The sequence below is a fragment of the Cornus florida genome, unplaced genomic scaffold (assembly GCF_030987335.1).
Source record: "Cornus florida cultivar Cherokee Brave unplaced genomic scaffold, ASM3098733v1 CherokeeBrave_3.0.0_Hap2_Chr11, whole genome shotgun sequence".
NCBI lineage: Eukaryota > Viridiplantae > Streptophyta > Magnoliopsida > Cornales > Cornaceae > Cornus > Cornus florida.
In genome coordinates, this window is record NW_026775581.1 from 109,408,853 (window position 1) to 109,429,273 (window position 20,421).

General features: G+C 35.8%; 2 protein-coding genes across 2 annotated transcripts; both read left to right on the forward strand.

Annotated features, from left to right (window-relative positions):
• Nucleotides 1-7,983: 7,983 nt before the first annotated feature.
• LOC132286227 (pentatricopeptide repeat-containing protein At1g74630) lies at nt 7,984-10,870 on the forward strand. The gene has a single exon (XM_059788501.1). It carries the CDS (start codon nt 8,389-8,391, stop codon nt 10,318-10,320), a length of 1,932 nt encoding a protein of 643 aa, XP_059644484.1. The 5' UTR covers nt 7,984-8,388; the 3' UTR covers nt 10,321-10,870.
• An 810-nt stretch (nt 10,871-11,680) lies between these two features.
• On the forward strand, nt 11,681-19,735 carry LOC132286393 (uncharacterized). The gene is made up of 4 exons (XM_059788728.1): nt 11,681-12,029; nt 14,863-15,178; nt 18,480-18,639; nt 19,033-19,735. Exons 1-4 carry the CDS (start codon nt 11,844-11,846, stop codon nt 19,487-19,489), a joined length of 1,119 nt encoding a protein of 372 aa, XP_059644711.1. The 5' UTR covers nt 11,681-11,843; the 3' UTR covers nt 19,490-19,735.
• The last annotated feature ends 686 nt before the right edge of the window (nt 19,736-20,421 follow it).

The following is a 20,421-nucleotide window of genomic DNA, read 5'->3' on the forward strand; positions in this document are numbered from 1 at the left end:
AACTTCTTAATCACTATGGCAAGTCCCAATATATTTTTTTTAAAACAGTTCCAACACACAACAGCTTCAAACAGTGCATTAAACACCTTCCGGAAGCAAACTGAGCGAGAACAGGTTATGAACAAAGGTGGAGCCGGCTCCAATTTTTATTGGAGCCTGCTCTACTTGGGTAAAGCCGGCTCTACACCTCCTAGAGCCGGTTCTACACTAGGGGGGTGTAATACCCCTAATTTTCAAAAGGATAGTCTCGGTACTTTATTTAATTGTTTTCTGTTCATTAATTGTTTTTGGTTCATTAATTGTTTTGAATTATGTTTTAATTGACTTTTTAATTATTTGCTTTTCTTGACTTATTTGCGTTATTTGAATTAATTAGTTGGTTTATTTGTTTTCTTTGGTTTAACTAATTATTTGACTTATTTACATTAATTGTGATTATTTAAGTTAATTGTTTTAATTATTTATTTGGCTTTAATTTTTTGTAAATTTTATGTTATTTTTTGTTTTATGTTAACTTGGAATTTTATTGTTTCTTTAATTGAATTAGTAATTACATGTTTTAATTTATGACTAGGTATAAAAGTGTGGTTAGGGTTTTAGTTCTGTTTAGGTTTAATGTAATGCGCCGACAGGGTTTATAAACTAGGTTGTGTTTATGGGCCGCGTTTCAGACTTTAGATGTAATTGGACTTAGGGTTTTGGTTGCCTATAAATATATAAGATAAGTCTGCTTAGGAAAAAAATAATAAAACCAAAACACGTCTGTGGAATTAAAAACGAGGAACAGAGGAAGTGGTAGGAGGAATCGCCGGAGATCGTAGAAGACGGCGTAGAGATTTTTGGACAAAGATCTCAAAGGCAAGTTCTAACCTTACTCTCTCCCTTATACTCGTGTTCTTTGCATACTCAATGGTTCCAGGATGAATTACATGTTTAAAAATAAAAACGCTATCTGTTTCATGTTTAGAGTGTAACTGAAACTGAAATTGTTTTAAAATTGTAAACTGTTTAAACTTTGAACTTTCTTGTTTAATTCTTGGTTTAATCCATATTAGTAGCATAATAAGGACTGAATTAAGGGTTGGAATCTTCTGGGATTAAGTTAAACTCTCTGAAAACCTATACTGTGAAGTATCGGAGGCGTAAACGGCGACCGGAGAGGAGAACACGAAGAAGAGGAGGGAGAGAGACGGCTCCTATTGGATTGGAGCCGGCTCTCCTTGGACTGGAGGCGGCTCCAATATTCTGGAGCCAGCTCCAGGCTGTTTATTCGTGGGTTTTTGGTTCTGTTGGTTGTTTTTCCAATTTTTCAATGATTAGGCTTCCTAGTGATTGTTTTAATATGTTTTAGTGGAGAATGAATACTGTAATGGATGGTTTAGGAGTGGTCTAGGGTAAACGTAAATATGCAAAGACCAGATTAACATAGAATTGGACACAAATCATTAATCATTAGGATTACATGGAGTTAATTACGAATGTCTTGTAGACTGTATGGATTTGGAGTTTCTAATTTCTTAATTATATTAGAAATTTTCTGTGAGAGCTTGTCCACTCGAATTATATGTTCATGGAAATAGAAATTATGCTAAAAATTTATATTTCACTGAAAATTAGTTGATGATTAAATTTAACGGTTAGTGCGGCAAGTTGTTGGACAGGAAACTATAAGTATAATAGATTACTTATATTTATTTTGCATGCTATAGATTTGAGTGGGAAAATATCTATTTAGGCTCTGTTAATTCTATGGAAATTGGGAATAGGTCGTAATTACAAATAAAGCCCTGTATGATCAAATTATGGATTCTGAATTGGCTTACTTAAGCATGTTTGTTAATCTGTTCTAACATGTTTAGTTTGGAACTGTTGGTATTGACATTTATATGGTCATTATTTTATCAACTATGAATGTAAATAAGCATGTTGATTATCTATTTCAATATGCATAGTAAGGAGTAGTTGACATTGATATTAATATTTTCAATGTGAATCAATTATTGGTATTTTTAAGAATGGTTGCTAATGCATTCTATTATGTTTAGTATGGAATTGTTGATATTGTTGTTATTATTATCGATGCTTTATCAACTATTGGACGGATTGGATTGTATGTACCGGTATGGGACGGTGACATACTAGGTTTAGATTAGCTCAAATTGCTAAGTCCTACCTATTTTGGAGTAAGGGCACGGGTTATAAAATACAATCCTCTTTATATATATAAGTCGGTACGGTTGAATACGCCGAGTGACTTACTGGATTTCTTGTGGATGGATAGAAACAGAGTTTAGATATATTTTCATGTTACCGTGTCATGAGCTTGAGTCTCAGTGTCGACGGTTAGGGTGTGTATATGCAGTTGGATGTGTAGCTGACTGTGAAGGTTGAGGTATACCCTGTTTAGGTTTAGGTACTCATACCCACTCAGGTGCGTATTGTGTGATGCCTTCTATCCAGGTTGAGACCCCCTTCATGGCCTAGCGAGAGTCCAGTAGTGTGGATATATTTATGTACGGATTATTAGTTATTGTTGAACTATTTAGTATGTACATGCGTATCGAGTCTCTGCTTGGATTGTAGTAGGTTAGAACTTGTTCGTGGGCCTGACCCACTCCTATTTTTCAGGTGTACGTCAGTTCCAGGCTTGAGCTTGTTCGTGCTGAGCAGAGACGATCTTCCATTCTACCGACGATGTAGGATTTCTTTCCAGATCTTGGATTTGGGTTTTTATCTTTCATTTTACTTTCATTTAGTGTGAGATTTTTATTAGGGGTCCACTAGAGATGGATTCCCGAGTTGTTCAAATTATGGATATTTGGTTTATCAAATTTAAGTATTTAATTATTTAAGGATTATCTTTTAGTTTCTTTTCAGCTTTAAACTTTCATTTCTTAATTCATTTTGTATTCCGTGTTCGTTATAAAATATTAATTGTTTGATATTCCCTCGGGTTTGGGCCTGGGCCTGATCAACTCGTGTCTCGGATCCGAGGGGTATCACAGGGGGAGCCGGCTCCCTCCTCCATGGAGCCGGCTCTCTCCCTCTCTGAGAGCCGTCTGCCCGTCTGTGACTTCTGCGACCTTCTTCTTCAACACCGGCCGCTTCCCATCCATTTTATTTAGTTTTAGACTGTTCCCAAGGGTCCTAACCATGTCCAGTATAATCCCCATGGAGTGTTTACAACAGTTGAAATCAAAAACAAAAACTACAAGTTCCACAGACAAATCATGCTTAGGAAAACAACTACTGTAATGAACTTTAAAAAACCATCACCGAATTTATTCAAGGCAAAGATAAGGTTAAATTGACATATAAAAACATGCTTAATTCAGTTATTGATCCATTAGAACCCTAGAGTATATCTAGGTGGACAGAACACAGGCCAACGGGAAGGAGGAAGAAAAGAACTTGCCTGAAGTTTTGGACTCAAAACTTGTCGCCGTCTTCCCAACTTCCGGTAACCACTGCAACACTGTCTAGCCTCCAATACCTCTGCCCTTCCCTTCTCAAAACCTGTTCTCTCAAAACCTCACTCTGTATCTCTCTGTTTTTATGTTACGCGAGTAGAGTCTTTTTTTTCCAATCCTTAATACCAAGAAGCATGTATATATATAGGCGTACAAATCCCAAACCCTAATTCTTGTTTAATAGAGACAGAGCCCTCCTTGGCCCATAAACCGACCTATGATATATACATTGCCGGCTATAAACTGAAACCCTAATATAACTATATGTGTCCCATACAGTCCCGTGAAAACCAAATTAAACAAAACAAATAAATTTACCACTTAAATAATTAACTATAATTAAATAAATTAAATCAAAACAATTAACTCAAATAAATTAAAACAATTAAATCAATTTACTAATTAAAACACTTAAACAATTAAATAATCAATTTACGAATTAAAACACTTAAACAATTAAATAATCAAATTACGAATTAAAACACTTAAACAATTAAATAATCAAATTAATTCAACTAATCACACATAATCAAATAAAATGCAATTAACTACTAAATTAAAATCCCCGGGATATCCTTTTTAAAATTAGGGGTATTACATTTAATTACTTGTTCAGTGACAGTATACCTATTCAATGACACTAAGCCTATTCAACCAAAGTACACTACAATTACATAAGAACATAACCATTATAAACATAAGCAACATCACTACTACTTAATAACATACATATATGGAAATAGAACTAAAGTTCTCCTATCCCATGAGCATAGACAATAACCAAAAAGTTAGCATGAGCCATGGCAGCAGCAAAACAACCTCCAACAGCAACCTGGAGTGACAAAAACCATTGACAGCAAGAAGACCATAGACAAAAGTGACCAGCCACTAACAAAAAGTATCAACAAAAGTTGCAATTACTGGCTATCTTCACTACCAACAGGCATACTCACTGTCCATCATGAACTTGTTAATAAACCAACCAATTTGTTATGATTTATAACAAGTCATACCAATATACAGAGAACATAAGGGATTATTTTCAGCATACCTGGAAGAAAATGATGCCTGACTTTATGATAGTTGTGTAAAGGGTATGTTTAAAACCTAAAATGAGTGGTACAAGTTAGCTCAGTTAAGGTAGACATAACATGAAAATTATCATAAATATCATATTAAAAGTACCTCTTGGTTTGAAAGTACTGGAGCTGGAATTTCAATTCATCTGGCTCTCCCTCTTCCTCCCCTTTTTCCTCTTCCTTTACCTGTCATGCCCTCAGGTACTCTTACTCTTCCCCTTCCAAGAATGGGTGGTCTACCTCCTCTTCTTAGAAGAGGTATATCAATCACCAATGGCTTAGGGGCTTTGCAAGTCCTTGAGTTATGGCCACTCTCCTTACACCTTGAACACTTCAAATTTTCCTTAGACCTACTAAGTTTAGTTCCACCCTTGGGTTCATCAATTTTTTTATTCATAGCCTTCTTTGGCCTACCAGTGGGCTTCCTATAGTGTGGTGGAAACAGTGGTTGAATGAGGTCTATCAACCTTCCCATTGGAATGGGTAGGATTAAACCAGCATAAGACTTGAGGTAGGTTTCTCTGTGATAGTATGGGTGAACATATGCCTTAGGAGCTTCATTCTTCATAAAGATGCATGCTACAGGAGATGCTAGTCAAATTCCACACCTTACAACTGCAAGTTTTCTTGTCAATGTCAACTGTTTCATTTATTCCATAGCATTTAACCTCATACTTTTGATCACCAGCATAATGCACCTTACACATTCTAGCTTGGTGTTTCACTTTGTTAAGATTCTTTTGAATTTCTGAACATAAAAAGCCTTGTTGTAATAACATCCATTCTCTCTTGCATTGAAACCTTAGCATTAGATGCCTCCTAATCCATCCAGCATGTATATTATTGGCTTATCTCTTGCATCAACAATAACTACATTCCAACTTTCACATATGTTGTTGATGACCATATCACAGTTTGAAGTTTGAGTAAAGCCTGACATTAACCACAAAATAGCTGGCACCTTCGTCAAGCACTCATAAGCTTCCATATTTAAGTCTCTTATTTTTCTCATATGTTGTTCAAAGTCTGCTTCAGTATATGCCCTTGCTGCCTCCCATAACTCTATTTTTAGTTGCTATCTTTTAAACTTGAGTTTGAAATTCTCATACAGATGCCTTACACAAAATCTATAGTTTGACCCTTTCATCATGTTCTCAAAGGTTTCTACTAAACCCTACACATGAGACAAATCAAACAGAAAATCAGTGTTAAAAAAAGTAGAATAAAACAGACCACAAAATTAAATTAAAATAGAATCTAAACATAAATAGAAGTAAATTAAATAAAAAGTGTACCTTTTGTCTATCTGATATAAATGTTATATATTGGTAAGGTCTAATAACGTCCATCAATTCTCCCATAAACCATTCTCAAAAATCTCTTGTCTCAGACTCCACTACTGCAATTGCCACTGGAAACATCTGTCCATTTTTATCATTGGCTACTGCACTCAAAAGGTGGCCACCATATGGTCCCTTTAGGAATCAACCATTTACACCAATAAGAGGCCTACAACCTTATTTAAAACCAGTTTTCATTGCATCATAACAGATAAATACTCTCATAAACCTTCTCTCATTCTCAACACCAGTGGGCTCAGTTTGCAATTTAACAATACTACCATGGTTAGTTCTCAAGATTAAACTGCAATAGTCTCTCATTTTTTCATATTGCTTTTCTTTATTTCCTTCAATCATCTTTAATACTTTCCTCTTAGCCCTATACACTTTGTGTTTGACACATCAATGTCCAAATCAGAAGCAATAGTGCTCTTAAGTGTAGTCAAAGGCATCTTTGGGTTCAATCTCAGTTATTCTAAGTATCTGTTTGCAATAAAGGATGATGAGGCTTGTGCATTGCTATGAAACCAAAGATAGTTTGTACGATCTTACACATATGACTTAACTATCAAACAATCATCACCTTCTATTTTACTTGCATATATTTTCCAACCACATTCAGCCTTACATACTGCACTTACCGTATCTCTATCATTCTTTTTGAACTTTATATCAAACTTACCATTCAATGCTCTTTCTCTAAGTGCCAACCTAAAATATTCAACAGAGCCAAATTTCATACCTATTTCTAGTTCATTTTCTCCTAAATCCCTTGAAGAAATGTATTATTGATACTTAGAATCACTATCAAAAACTTTATCATCAGATCTATTCAAGCTTATCAACTTATCATTAGGACCATATAGGTTTGACACAGGAACAATGGGGTCTGATTCATCCCACACTACACCCTAGCCTACATCATCACCTAAGACATCCTCATTTGGTGCTTCATTCAACAAGATATGTGCAACAATGTACAGCTTAATTTTGTTGATTTCCCCATGGGCTTCATGGTCATAAAACATTCTAAATACATCTAAGTCACATTTGACTTTATTAAACTTTTGCCATTCATTAGGTACTTTGTAGAACACTTCACTGATTTCCCCATATCCCAACTAAGTTGCCATCCTTTGAATCTGAATAAAGGACATCTTATCTGGTCTATATTATCAAAATTTGAGATTTTTCCTCTCATGTATGTCATAAGGTGTGATTTCTCAAAAATACCCCCATGATGTACTTTAATGGTGTACTTACCATCCATCTACAAGAACATAATTAAATAAACAAGTGGGCTCAGTGAATAAGTGTACATACCATTAATTCAATCATTAAATGTACAGACAAATTATTGTCAACAACTGTGCACATTACGCTGAACAGGTGTAAAAAAAAAAATCATATAACAAAGACAATTCAATGAATGATAACCAGCAAAATTTTATACACAAGGACTACCTAACCACTACAAAGCATAAAAAAACATATATTCAACAGAGGGACCGCCAATGACATGAATAATCTTATACTGTTTCATGAAGACAAAGTTCACTGATCGAGATAACATTTGAAAAAAAAAAAAAAAAAGATTGCAGAAAAAGGCTTGAAAACAACTACATCAACAGAAAAAGACACAAAAAACCTAAAAATTAATTAACACAAAGGCATACAACATTTGACAAAAAAAAAAGGCAAAAAAAAGGCGAAAGTAAGTCATCAACAGAAAAAAGGCAAAAAAAAACTAAAAATCAAGTGACACAAAGGCATTGAAAAAATACTTGAAAACAACAACATCAACATCATATGTAGACTTCGAATCCTTTCAAAATGAAAATATGTTTTATAAATACCAAGAAAACAACGACAATGGTTATAAAACTAGTAAAAAAATCATCTACAAATTCAACTTAGAAATGGTTTCAATCAATTATTTAGGGTAAGAGAGTTATTGATATAGGCTTCAACACTTGTAGCAAAAGAGACGTTAAGGTTTTAGTCACGTTTTAGCAAGAGAGGAGTTGCAGAGCTCTACAACTGCTAGTTGTTGATAAAGACAAAAAATGGCGCCATTGGTTGGATAGGGTTGTGTGGTTGAGGGGATATATCTGTAACCTTATCACAATTGTCTTGTTGTCGCTTGGTCCTTTAGATTTCACTTTCCACATCATCAACTGAAGATTTCCTTTGCTTTAAACTGTGTCGTTTTATTTAGGGTACAATGGTCTTTTGGCTTTTTGGGTACTGAAATGTTGACTCAGGGACTAAATTGCAACAAATGCATAGTTTGGGGGAGGTTTTTTGTAATTCGGGGTTAGTTGCAATACCCCAGTAGTTGAGATTTATTTTTTATTTTTTTATTTTATTTTTATTTTTTTTATTTTTTGCATTTTACCTTATATTATATTATACATTTCTCGAATGGACATACGGCTGACATAACATTGGCTCTAAATTTCAAATAGGGAGCTTGGACAACGGAGTGAAAAACAGAGAATGAACAGCACAGAACATGTATGCGTTTCATTGCTGAAAGATTGCAAGACCCTCAAAAGTTTCAAGCAAATTCACGCCCACGCCTGCAAGACCGGCCTCGACAATGATACCTTCGTCGCCGGACAACTCCTCCTCCATTGCGCCGTTTTGATCTCCGATGCTCTCGATTACGCTCGCCGTCTCTTCCTTCACACTCCAAACCCAGATGTCTTCATGTACAACACCCTCATCCGAGGACTCTCCGACTCCGATTCCCCTCAAAATTCCATCCTCACATTCACTGAAATGCTTAGGAAATCGACTGCTCCTCCTGATAGCTTCTCTTTCGCATTCGTTCTCAAGGCATCTGCGAATTTCAGGTCTCTGAAAGCTGGGATTCAACTCCATTCTCAAGCTTTCGTTCACGGCTTCGATACCCATCTCTTTGTTGGGACAACGCTTGTTAGCATGTATGCGGAATGTGGGTGTGCTGCTTTTGCACGGAAGGTTTTCGAGAATATGTTTGAACCGAATGTGGTGGCGTGGAATGCGATAGTCACTGCTTATTTTAGGTCTGGCGATGTAAAGAACGCCGAGGCAATGTTTAATCGAATGCCATTTACGAATTTGACTTCTTGGAATGTCATGCTTGCGGGGTACACTAAAGCGGGTGAGCTTGAGCTTGCAAAAGCATTGTTCTCAAAGATTCCCGTGAAAGACGACGTTTCTTGGAGTACTATGATCGTTGCTTTTGCTCATAATGGTTTTTTTGAAGAGGCATTTGGATTTTTTAGAGAGTTGCAACGGGTGGGAATTAGATCCAATGAAGTAAGCTTGACTGGGGTTCTTTCTGCATGTGCCCATGCCGGGGCATTTGAGTTTGGGAAAATCCTACATGGATATATAGAGAAATCTGGACTTGTTTGGATCAGTTCTGTGAATAACGCGCTCTTGGATACATACTCTAAATGTGGGAATGTGGGTATGGCTCGTCTGGTCTTTGAAAGAATGCCAGGAAAGAAGAGCATTGTTTCTTGGACTTCAATGATGGCTGGGCTGGCACTTCAAGGGCATGGTAAAGAGGCAATAAAACTTTTTCATAAGATGGAAGAATCTGGAATTAGGCCTGATGGGATCACCTTCATTTCGATTCTATATGCTTGCAGTCATGCTGGATTAATTGAAGAGGGATGTGGATATTTTTCTAAGATGAGGGAAATGTACAGTATAGAACCAGCCATTGAGCATTATGGTTGTATGGTTGATCTCTATGGTCGAGCTGGCAGGCTGCATGAGGCCTATGAATTTGTAACTCAAATGCCGATATCACCCAATGTCATTATTTGGCGGACTCTTCTTGGAGCTTGCAGCATTCATGGTAATGTTAAATTGGCAGAGCGAGTGAAGGAGAGACTTTCTGAGCTTGACCCTAATAATTCTGGTGACCATGTTTTGTTGTCAAATATATATGCTGTTGCGGGGAAATGGAAGGATGTTGCCACTGTGAGAAGATCAATGACTAACCAGAGGTTGAAGAAAACTCCTGGTTGGAGCATGATTGAAGTTGACAAAGTCATGTACAGCTTTCTGGCAGGTGTAAAGCACAGTAAGTTTGTAGAAGAGGCTTATGAGAAGCTAAAGGAGATAATGTTGAAGCTTAGGGTTGAAGGAGGTTATGTTCCAGAGGTTGGGAGTGTTCTGCATGATATAGAAGAGGAAGAAAAGGAAGATGCGGTGTCTGTGCACAGTGAAAAGCTTGCTGTTGCTTTTGGGATGGCAAGATCATGCAAGGGAAGGGTTATAAGAGTAGTGAAGAATTTGAGGGTTTGCAAGGACTGTCATACTGTAATGAAACTAATTTCAAAGGTTTATAAATTGGATATTGTGGTGAGAGATAGAAGTCGGTTTCACTCCTTCAAGGGTGGCTCCTGTTCATGCCAAGACTACTGGTGACTAATGAACAATGGAGTAACTGAAATGGTATTTCACTCGATCATTGGAGAAAACAATTGAATCACCATTACATGAGGATGAGTTAGAAAGATGGAAATTGGTCAAATCAATGAGAGAGACATCGTAATCAGTACTGCAGAAGAAACAAATCAGAAAAAATGGCAGTTTATCGGATTGTTCTGAATGTCTGATTTCTCTTACCAACAATCCAGATCAATATGCACTGGATGGATAAGGAAATGTGAATCTATCTTCTTAGAATGGTCACAAGGATCAATGTGATATGGATTCCTTGATCTAGTTAAGTGGAGGTCCTTGACCAAATGACACATATGGATGGGTTGGTGCAGAATTTACTACTTACATAGTCTTACATTCTAATCAAATGATTGATCTAAACAAATTTTCACATTCTTTTGAATTTTATTTCTGCTTAAGCTAATGTTCTCCCACAATTTGGTGTTCATCAGCTCAAATGGCTGTAATCATTGTAATTATTCAGAGAAGGTGCTTGTTTAGAATCTAAATTACCAAATTAACGATTTTTTGCGTGCTCAATATTGTTTTCTGCTTATGGAAAAATCTATTTGGTTGGGAAAATTTTCCACTCCTTGATATGATTGCCTGAGCATTTTCTCACTTTAGGGTTGATGATAATCACTGATTTGATAAACTATTGATACTAGGAACAAGTCTTGATACTCAGGCAGGCTGTTCATAATGTTTAGATATGGTATTTCAATTCTTGCAGAACCCACAATATTTTTTTTCCAGCAAAAGTTGATATTGGTTGTTGTAGTAGGTTTAATTCGTGGGTTAGGTGCAGGAGACGAACGTTTGGTGGGAGCAAGCTAATCATTGAACTGTTGGAAGGATATAATATTAGAAATTTTTTCTTTGAATTTAAAAAGAAACACAAAGAATTAAAGATTTTGGCAATAGCATGAGAATTACTAAGCAAAGCGACTAAAAGAATGACACTATCATTCTCATAATAAAATTGAATAATAATAAATAAAAAAAAAACGGATTTGATTTTCCAGTTAGTTTTTTTGGGAATTATAAAATTTTAATTTCGATATTAAGAAATTAAGAATAAAAATGGTTAAAATTGTTCTCACCTGATCGTTTTATTTCAGAACACTCCATCACTCATTTGGAAAGAATTATCATTCGGCTAAACGTCATTCCAGATTTTCATATATATATATATATATATATATAAATATAATATATTTTATTATTTTAGAATTTAATTTAGTAGCTCTTTGGGAAAAAATAAAAAACACTTCTAACCTTTCAACGTACGACCGCTAGTGCTATTTTGGAAACCACGGTGGTTAAAAGTCAAAGAATCAAATTCAACGGTCAAAGTTCTGTGGATCACAAAAAATCAGCTATATCAGAATATGAATAGGGCTCAATACTCAACCAATCCTTCACTCTCGCTGTGTATTGTTGTAGTAAAACCCTAACCCTAACCCTAATTTATCTCCCAGATCTCCCTCCATTTGGTCTTCTTTATGGCCACCTCTGCAATTTCTCGCTTTTCTTCGCCTTCATTCACTATTTCCCACAAAACCTATGGCTATAGGCCCTCTTTTCCTCAAACTGTTTACTTATTGAAACCTCTAGCTGTTAAGTGTTCAACTTCTCTGGATTACTCAAAGACCTCAGTCGCTGATAAATCTTCGCCGATTGCGTCAAAGGCAAGTAATCTCAACCTTTTTTTTAAACTGGTAGCTCATTTGTTTACTGTCCATATCTGATAAAGAAATTGTGCTTGAAATGAAAGCCATCTCCAATTTATTAACTGTTCATATCTGATAAAGAAATTGTTCTTGAAATGAAAGCCATATCTGGTAATTTGGATTGACATTCATATATGTGTGTGTGTTATACTAATAATCAATTCACTTTCAATAAGGGGGAGAATTGGCAAAAATAAATAAATAAATAAATAAAAAATTAAAGAAGTAGAAAAAGTTATAATTCAGTTGCCAGGGTAATTGGAAATGAAATTACTTAGCTTCCTTTTGTTGGCAATTTTAGTTTCAGGCTTAAAAACAAGGAAAAGTTGTGGCAAAAGGGGGTCATTAGTTGAAATGATAGTAATACTAACTGGTTTAATTTCCTGACTTCCCCCCAAAAAAATAATAATAAGGGGAGAATACTATTTTGGATTGACATTCATATATTTATGTGTGTGTGATACTAATAATCAGTTCACTTTCAATAAGGGGAGAATTGGCAAAAAAAGAAGAAGAAGAAGAAAAAGTTATAATCCAGTTGCCAGGGTAATTGTAAATGAAATTACTTAGCTTCCTTTTGTTGGCAATTTCAGTTTCAGGCTTAAAAATAAGGAAAAGTTGTGGGAAAAGGGGGTCATTAGTTGAAATGATAGTAATACTAACTGGTTTTATTTCCTGACTTCCAAAAAAAAAAAAAGAAGGATAAACTACAAATATATATATATATATATATATACACACACACACACTTCAAATAATTGGAATTAAATGGAAATGATATATGTTTTTGGGTAAAATGCAAAAAAAAAAAAAAAACCCTAAACTATTGGCCAATCAGCAACAAACCCCCCTGAACTAAAAAAAAACCTGAACTATACATTTTTGTTGCAGATAGCCCCATCTGGCGATCAACCGGTAAGATCTCACCGGTAAATTGATCATGCACAGTCACGTGACATACAAAATATAACTTAATGACTATAATACCCATAAGACCATAAAAAGACTTTATTGCCCTTTATTATAACAATAACACCAAACCCCTCTTTAAATGACTTGCACCCAAACACACCCTTATACTCTTTTGTCTACACACACACACACACACACACATATATACGCACACATTGTTCATCTTCTTCACAAGGCCTGCTTTTCTGAATTTAAAAAAAAAAAAAATGCCAACCCCTCTCTATTTGGGTATTTTGTGGTTTGTGTTGATATATATATAGACACACATTATACACATATATATGTACTCGCTTTTTGATAAAATAAAAAAATAAAAAAAAAATAAAAAAAAAAACTTGCCAAAATGATCCCCTCTCAATTTGGGTCTGTCTGTGCTATGTGTTAGTCGATGCTTTGTATTGATACACACACACACACACACACACACACATATATGTTTTGCTTCTGATAAAAGAAAAAAAATTCCCTTCTCTCTATTTGGTTTTGTTACTCTGTTGTGCGTTGTGAGTCTGCATTGAAATATATATATACACACTCACAAACCAATGGGCCAGTCGCCTAGCGGTATCAGCCTTTTAATTTTCAGAGGGAGGTTAGGGGTTCAAGTCTCAGAAGAGACAAGTGTGTGAGTACCAACTAGGAAAAAAAATATATATACACTCACAAATATATTTCATCAAATTTGTAAGCTACAAGACCCCAATTCGTTAGAACCCTAATTTCTCAAATCCCAAAATTGAATCCCCAAATCAAACTCACTTCTCTCAATATCGGTTTGTGCTAGAATTATTAGCCGTCAATTTCTTCACTTCCACCACCAGAGTCCTCCTTGGCTTCCCGCATAAAGTCAGCAGCACCATGATCCACATCACCGGGGTGGCTGGAACCACCATGGGTGAGGCGGCATGAATCGAGAGGCACCCAAAAACCGCCCCCAGCATGGAGGTGTCGCATGGAGGTGTAGAACATCTTTGATTTTCTCTATCTGGTCTGCCATGGATGCTTTCTTTGATTTTTTTATTTTTTTTTTTGTCTTTGGTCTCTTCTCTCTCTCTCTACAATTTTCTTTTCCAGTTGCTTACTGTGATTTGGTTTAAGTATGGTGACCAGCATATGTACAGTAGATGGTAAGAGTTGAATTCAGTATACTAATTTAAAACGGTGTAGAATTGTGTAGGGGGTAAATTGGTCTTTTACTTTTTCCAGTACCGGAAGAAGTCGCAATGTGGTTAAATGCAACAAAAACATAGTCTAGGGGGGGTTTCTTGCAATACCCCAATAGTTTAGGGATTTTTTTTGCATTTTACCCTATATTTTTTTAATAGCTTCATTTCAATGGCAATTTGAGGGCAAGAGAAAGAAGTAACAGAAGGGTTTGTAAATGTATTTTTTGTGATTGGTGAGGGTTTGTATATGAAATAACAATGGAAATTGAATGATTTTGTTTCCTGCATTTGTATGAAATATCGTATAGGTGCTACCAGATTGGCTTATTTCAAGTCATGAAGCCATGCATAGTCAATCATATGGAATGATACATTTCCACTTGGTTCTTGAAACCCTTCGTTTTGCAACCACAGTTAGTTGATTTGCATGAAAAGCTGGCCTTCTTGAGTACATGCATGTACTAACTGGATTCAGGAAGTTATTTGTGTGATTTGGTGATTTCCAAATGTAATATTTGATTGCTATTGAATTCAATTGGTTACATCACAATCTTATCATTTTTTTCTGAGTACAATTTGTGCTATAAATTTAAATTTCTGTGCTAATTATCAGTCTTACAGTACTTTGTGGAACTGATTTATTCTGCTTTCAGTCCAATAATTGGCAATGGAAATTCAAGGGTAACTCTATTGATATCTATTATGAGGAACATGAAAAGGAGAAAGGCGGGCCTACTAAGAACATTCTTATGATACCAACAATTTCTGATGTTAGCACTGTTGAAGAATGGAGAGTAGTGGCTAAAGAAATCGTTCAACGTGTTGGTGAATCCAATTGGCGAGCCACTATCGTTGATTGGCCTGGTCTGGGTTACTCTGATAGGCCGAAGCTGGACTACAATGCTGATGTCATGGAGAAATTCCTTGTTGACTTCATGAATGCACCTGATAGTCCAGTAAGCAGCTCAGGTGGTTTACACTTTTTTTTTATTTTTTTATTTTTTGGTCCATCATCTTTGTTAGCCATTACTTTATAAGGTGCTCATGTTAGAGTCTGTTAATGCTTTTATGTTTCTTTTTAATAAGAAATGGAGTAATGCTCTTAAGAGAGCTCCCTCATGACAACAGAGCTCCCTCATGACAAGAGCCACAAGCTCTCCACATTTAAGCACTAGATTAAGCCACTGTTTTGAGATCTGTGCAAAGTCAAATGGATCATCTAATGCATATTTCAATCCATTGGCTGAATGTGGAGAGCTCATTGCTCTTGTCATGAGGGAGCTCTCTTAAAAGCATTACTCTAAGAAATGATATGTTTGCATCATTATAATGGGTTCAATTACTATGTCATAATCAGGTGGATATATCAACTATTATTGTATGCGTCATCTTTGTTAGTCTTAGCCATTATTTATGCATGATGTGCATGCTAGAGTCTTGCCTGATGTTTATATCTTCCTCCTTAATAGGAAATGGTGTGTTTATATTGATTATAATGTGTTAATTACCATGCCATGGTCTAATGCGGCAAAAGTTCTAATTATTTAATTTATGCTTTACCAATCCTCTATTTACTAATTTGTTAGACCTCTACAACAATTTTTAGATGAAATTTATCTCTTAGGGGGTCTTCTAATTTTACATGCAGGTAATATCATTGTCTTTGGATAAATTAGCCTGTTTAGGTCCTTTTCTTGATTTGCTTTGGTTCCTTGTTTGCTATTGTCGACCAAAAGGTCAGAAAATAAATATAATTGAATGAAATGTAGAAAGTGTCAGTCAATCAGGTGTGATGAAATTTGTCTTACTTAATAACCACACGGGTGCACATCTCTGTTTAATGGAACAGTTTTATTTTCCTTTATCTTTGAATTTATCTTTTTGTTGCTACCTTTTGAGAAATCCTGTAGTCATGGTTTGGAATTTTCTTTACCCCAGGACTTACTCGTCTCTTACCATTTTTTAATGATTTTAGAAGGTTTGTGGAAGTAAATCTTATGCTAATACCATGGCCAAAATTTAGAGAACCGAATTTGGACTTTAATTTCATGGTGACATCATAAATGTATAATATAATTGCATATTAGTTTGATAACATTGCTTTATACATGTGTCCTGCTGGTTGCTTCCAATATTTTCAACACGAAAGAAGTCTTTAAATTATATATATATATATATATATATATATATATATATATATATATTTTTGAACAAGTCATAATAATGAAAAACAACAAGATGAACAAAACATTTATAATTAAAGAGGCAAAGATAAAGAGTTGGGGTGGAGTCAACCTGGTGGCTACCTTACAAAACTGTTGAAGGGAGGTAGATAAAGAGAGACTTCCAAATGGGAGAATTTGTAACTGTTAGAAGAACTTCGATTGGGTAGCTCTGTATCTGTCATTTGGGAAGGGAGAGATAGAGAGGGAGGGAGAGAGTTTGCTGCTTTTAAACAGAGAGGTGGAGCCCTGGAATTTCTCTTTTACAGAGAGTGTAGTGGGTGGGAGGGAGGGAGTTTGCTGCTTTGAAACAGAGAGGTGGAGCCCTAAAATTTCTCTCAGGGCTCGTTTGGCATAACTTTTACTTCAGCTTTTACGTAGAAGAGAAAGAGAAGCATAAGTTATCACTTCCATATGGCTTATGTGTTAGTGTTAGGGAACCGTATTTTAGAAGAGCTTTCAATGTCATAAGAATTTTTCTGTGTGTTTGGCAAAATATTTGTTGAAGCACTTCTATTATTGAAATAACTATTTAGCCCTTATATAGAGTTTTTTTTTTTTTTTTTGGAACTGTTTGGTAACATAAAGTAAACCAAGGCCTCAAAGTTGTGATATTACATTTTTATTTTATTTTATCATTATATCAGTTCATAAAATTTTAATTGTGTGTGCTAGTGTAGAAGCATTTCTTCACCTACATTTCATATAAACAAAGGCCTTAAACATTTTACACATTTTATTAGACCAACGACAGTAAAATTTTATAAAAAGTAATATACTGTAAGAACTTTTCATGTACCACCAACTGACAAGTAAAATTGCTGCATGGATAATGGAAGTTAATAACCATCCGTTCCCTTTTCTCTCCACACTGATTGCTTCGCCTTCAGATTTAGAGCACTAACAAAGAATAACAAAAACTTTGGACCATTAAATCGCTATATTTACTTCTGGGACAAATCATTAGGTAAAATATCACAACAACTGATAATATTGTAGTTGTTCATATCCAAAATTGAAGAATAAACACAACCCAAGAAATAATTCACAGAAGACCCTTGAATATAAGATGGTTTTTTGTTCTTGCTGGAGGCTGCCGAGTGGTCCATATTGCATAGTGTTGCTGCCGTTGTCAAGAGTAAACCTAAGAAGTTGAATGTGAGCAGAAACCCTAGAAGACAACAATCGCTAAATGATGGGAGATTTTTTGGGATACGCTCGGAATAAACAATGATTTACTTATAAAACATGGGGTATTATGGGAATTATAAAAGTTTCATTAAAACTAGAAACGGCTTCCCGTGTCCATCAGGGAGAGCGTTTTCTGAAAGCTACCCTCCCCCAGCTTCACTCAAACGCCCTTCCACATGCTTGAAGCTCTTCGGTGTTGTAATCCAAACACGGTACAAAATGACTTTTCAGTTCTAAAAGCCAAAAGCGGCTTTCAAAAAGCCAGAAAGCCAATCCAAACGTGCCCAAAATATAATAGTTTTTCAGAAGAGCTTTTGAGGCTTTAGAACACCTGTAAATTAATAGGTGTCCAGTTGGATGGTCCGACCAAATTTACTAGTCTTGTTTTTTAAACAATCACGTCGAGGAAATAGAATTTAAGTCTTTAAATAAGCTTGCTTGGTAGTAGAGGACTTGCAGTAATATCAAAATTAGTTGGGGTTGGGGACTAATTCCAGAAACCCATAGATGTTATTGACATTCTCGGCTGAGGACTTTGTGGGCTCTTATATTCACAAAGCACAAATATGAATATTTTAAATTTCTATGCCATTCCTTTTAAATTGTCTTATCATTTTGTAAGCAAAACTAACCACTTAGCTCTCTTTTGGCATGTGATGTTTCAGTAACATAGCTTCTTAAGAGGATAATTTCAATTCTAGGTATTCATTTTAATTTCACTTTTTTGATGCTTTCCTCAGAATTTTGCCTGGTGGACAATGTCCGGTCAATTTCAACATTTTTTATGCTTTCCAACATTAATTCTATTCAGTCAAATTTGGCAATGCCTTTTGCTAATAATTTAAATATTTGATCAGAGAATGATGTAGTGGTCTTCGGAGGAGGGCATGCTGCGACAATAGCAATTCGTGCTGCGAAAAAGGGTCTGGTGAAGCCAATTGCCATTGCTGCTATTGCACCCACCTGGGCAGGGCCCCTTCCTATTGTGTTTGGTCGAGAATCCAACATGGAAACAAGGTAATATTAAACTCCATATGTCTATGTTCTAGTATGGACGACTTGCTGACTGGCGTTGAAGTGCTATTGTATGTCAACATCCTATAATCTTGCCTGCAAAATGTATTTAAGGCCAGAAATCAATTAAATGAGGTTCTCCTCGTAGCTTTTCTTTTTGGATGGAATTTGTACCATGTGTTGCTGATTAATGTAATAAGTCCACATGTTTGACTTGTAAGATTTTCCCATTTTCCCATCGAACCTTGGAGTGGTGTGTCCACTGGATTCGAATCATATATCGTTAATGACGATAACTTTTTTATTCTGTGAACAAAATTTCTGAACACTATATTTGTTTTTGATTAATGTACTTGATCTTCCTGATCTCACTTTCCATTTCTTTGAAATAAACAGGTATGGTCTGCTTAGGGGAACTTTAAGGGCCCCTGCTGTGGGTTGGATGATGTACAATGTGCTGGTCAGCAATGAAAAGGCAATCCAGTCGCAGTACAAATCTCATGTGTATGCAGATCCTGAAAATGTGACACAGGGTATTGTTGATAGCAGATACGCACTGACAAAAAGGAAGGGCGCCCGTTATGTTCCCGCTGCTTTCTTGACCGGCCTAGTTGACCCTGTGACGTCCCGAGAAGAGTTCCTTGAGCTATTTGCAGGGTTGGAGGGAAGGATGCCAGTTTTAGTTATGTCAACTGCAGGCGCTCCCAAGAGGTCAAAAGCAGAGATGGAAGCCCTCAGGGAAGCCAAAGGGGTTAGCAAGTTTATTGAGGTGCCGGGCGCTCTCCTCCCACAAGAAGAATATCCCAATATTGTTGCAGAAGAGCTTTATAGGTTCTTGCAAGAGAATTTTTAGTTCAAGTCTTTAAAACTTTTGACATGAACTTACTGTGAAAGGGGGTAGGGGTAACTGGTTCTTATCCCCATATATATAAAAAGAAACCCCCCAACCACCAACAGTCCACCACTCACACAGTCACACACACACACACACACACAAAATAATAAAGAAAGAACAAAAGGAACTGTTTCTTACCCCCATATAGTGGTACTGAACTCTAATTTTCTCCTGTTATCCATTTGTTATTGAGGTTTTATGGCACTGCATTTCTACTCAAATGTATATATCAGCATATGCATCTTCCCCCTCCCCCAGTTTTTACAACGCCAAAATTATCCTTTCCCTTAATTATGGGGTGTGAACTGTGAAGTTCACACATCATTTTCAAACCTGGTCCCTCATTTATATAATTATAAGAATATAATAATATATTTCTTATTAGCATAATCTATTATTGCAGTACTATTTGATGATTTTAGAAAATCGAAATGTATGCTCAAGTAAATAATAGAGAGAAATAATTACCTCACACAAATTTGGTTGAATAAACTTAATTTGGGCAAGATGTAGTTCAAGTAAATCAGTAATATCGACTTTATCCAAATTGTTTTTGATTGGCGATATCTTTGATTAAGTTTCATCCTTTTTACAATCGTGAGGATCGGTTGGGTTCTAGTTTTTATTCTCTAAATAGAATCAAATTGAGGCGTGTGCACTCTATGTTAGAATATATAGTTAATCAGTATTGTTTAACTTCTCATTAGGAGTAGTATAATCACTTTTACTCATAGTCTGAGGATTTAATCCAACGAAAAAAAATCATGAACTACTATCACCCTACCGTCACTTTCACCTCTACCCTGCCACTACCTCGCAGCCACCACTACCCCGTAGCCACCATTGCTACATAACCACCACCTCCACCACACCACCTCCACTGCTCCCTG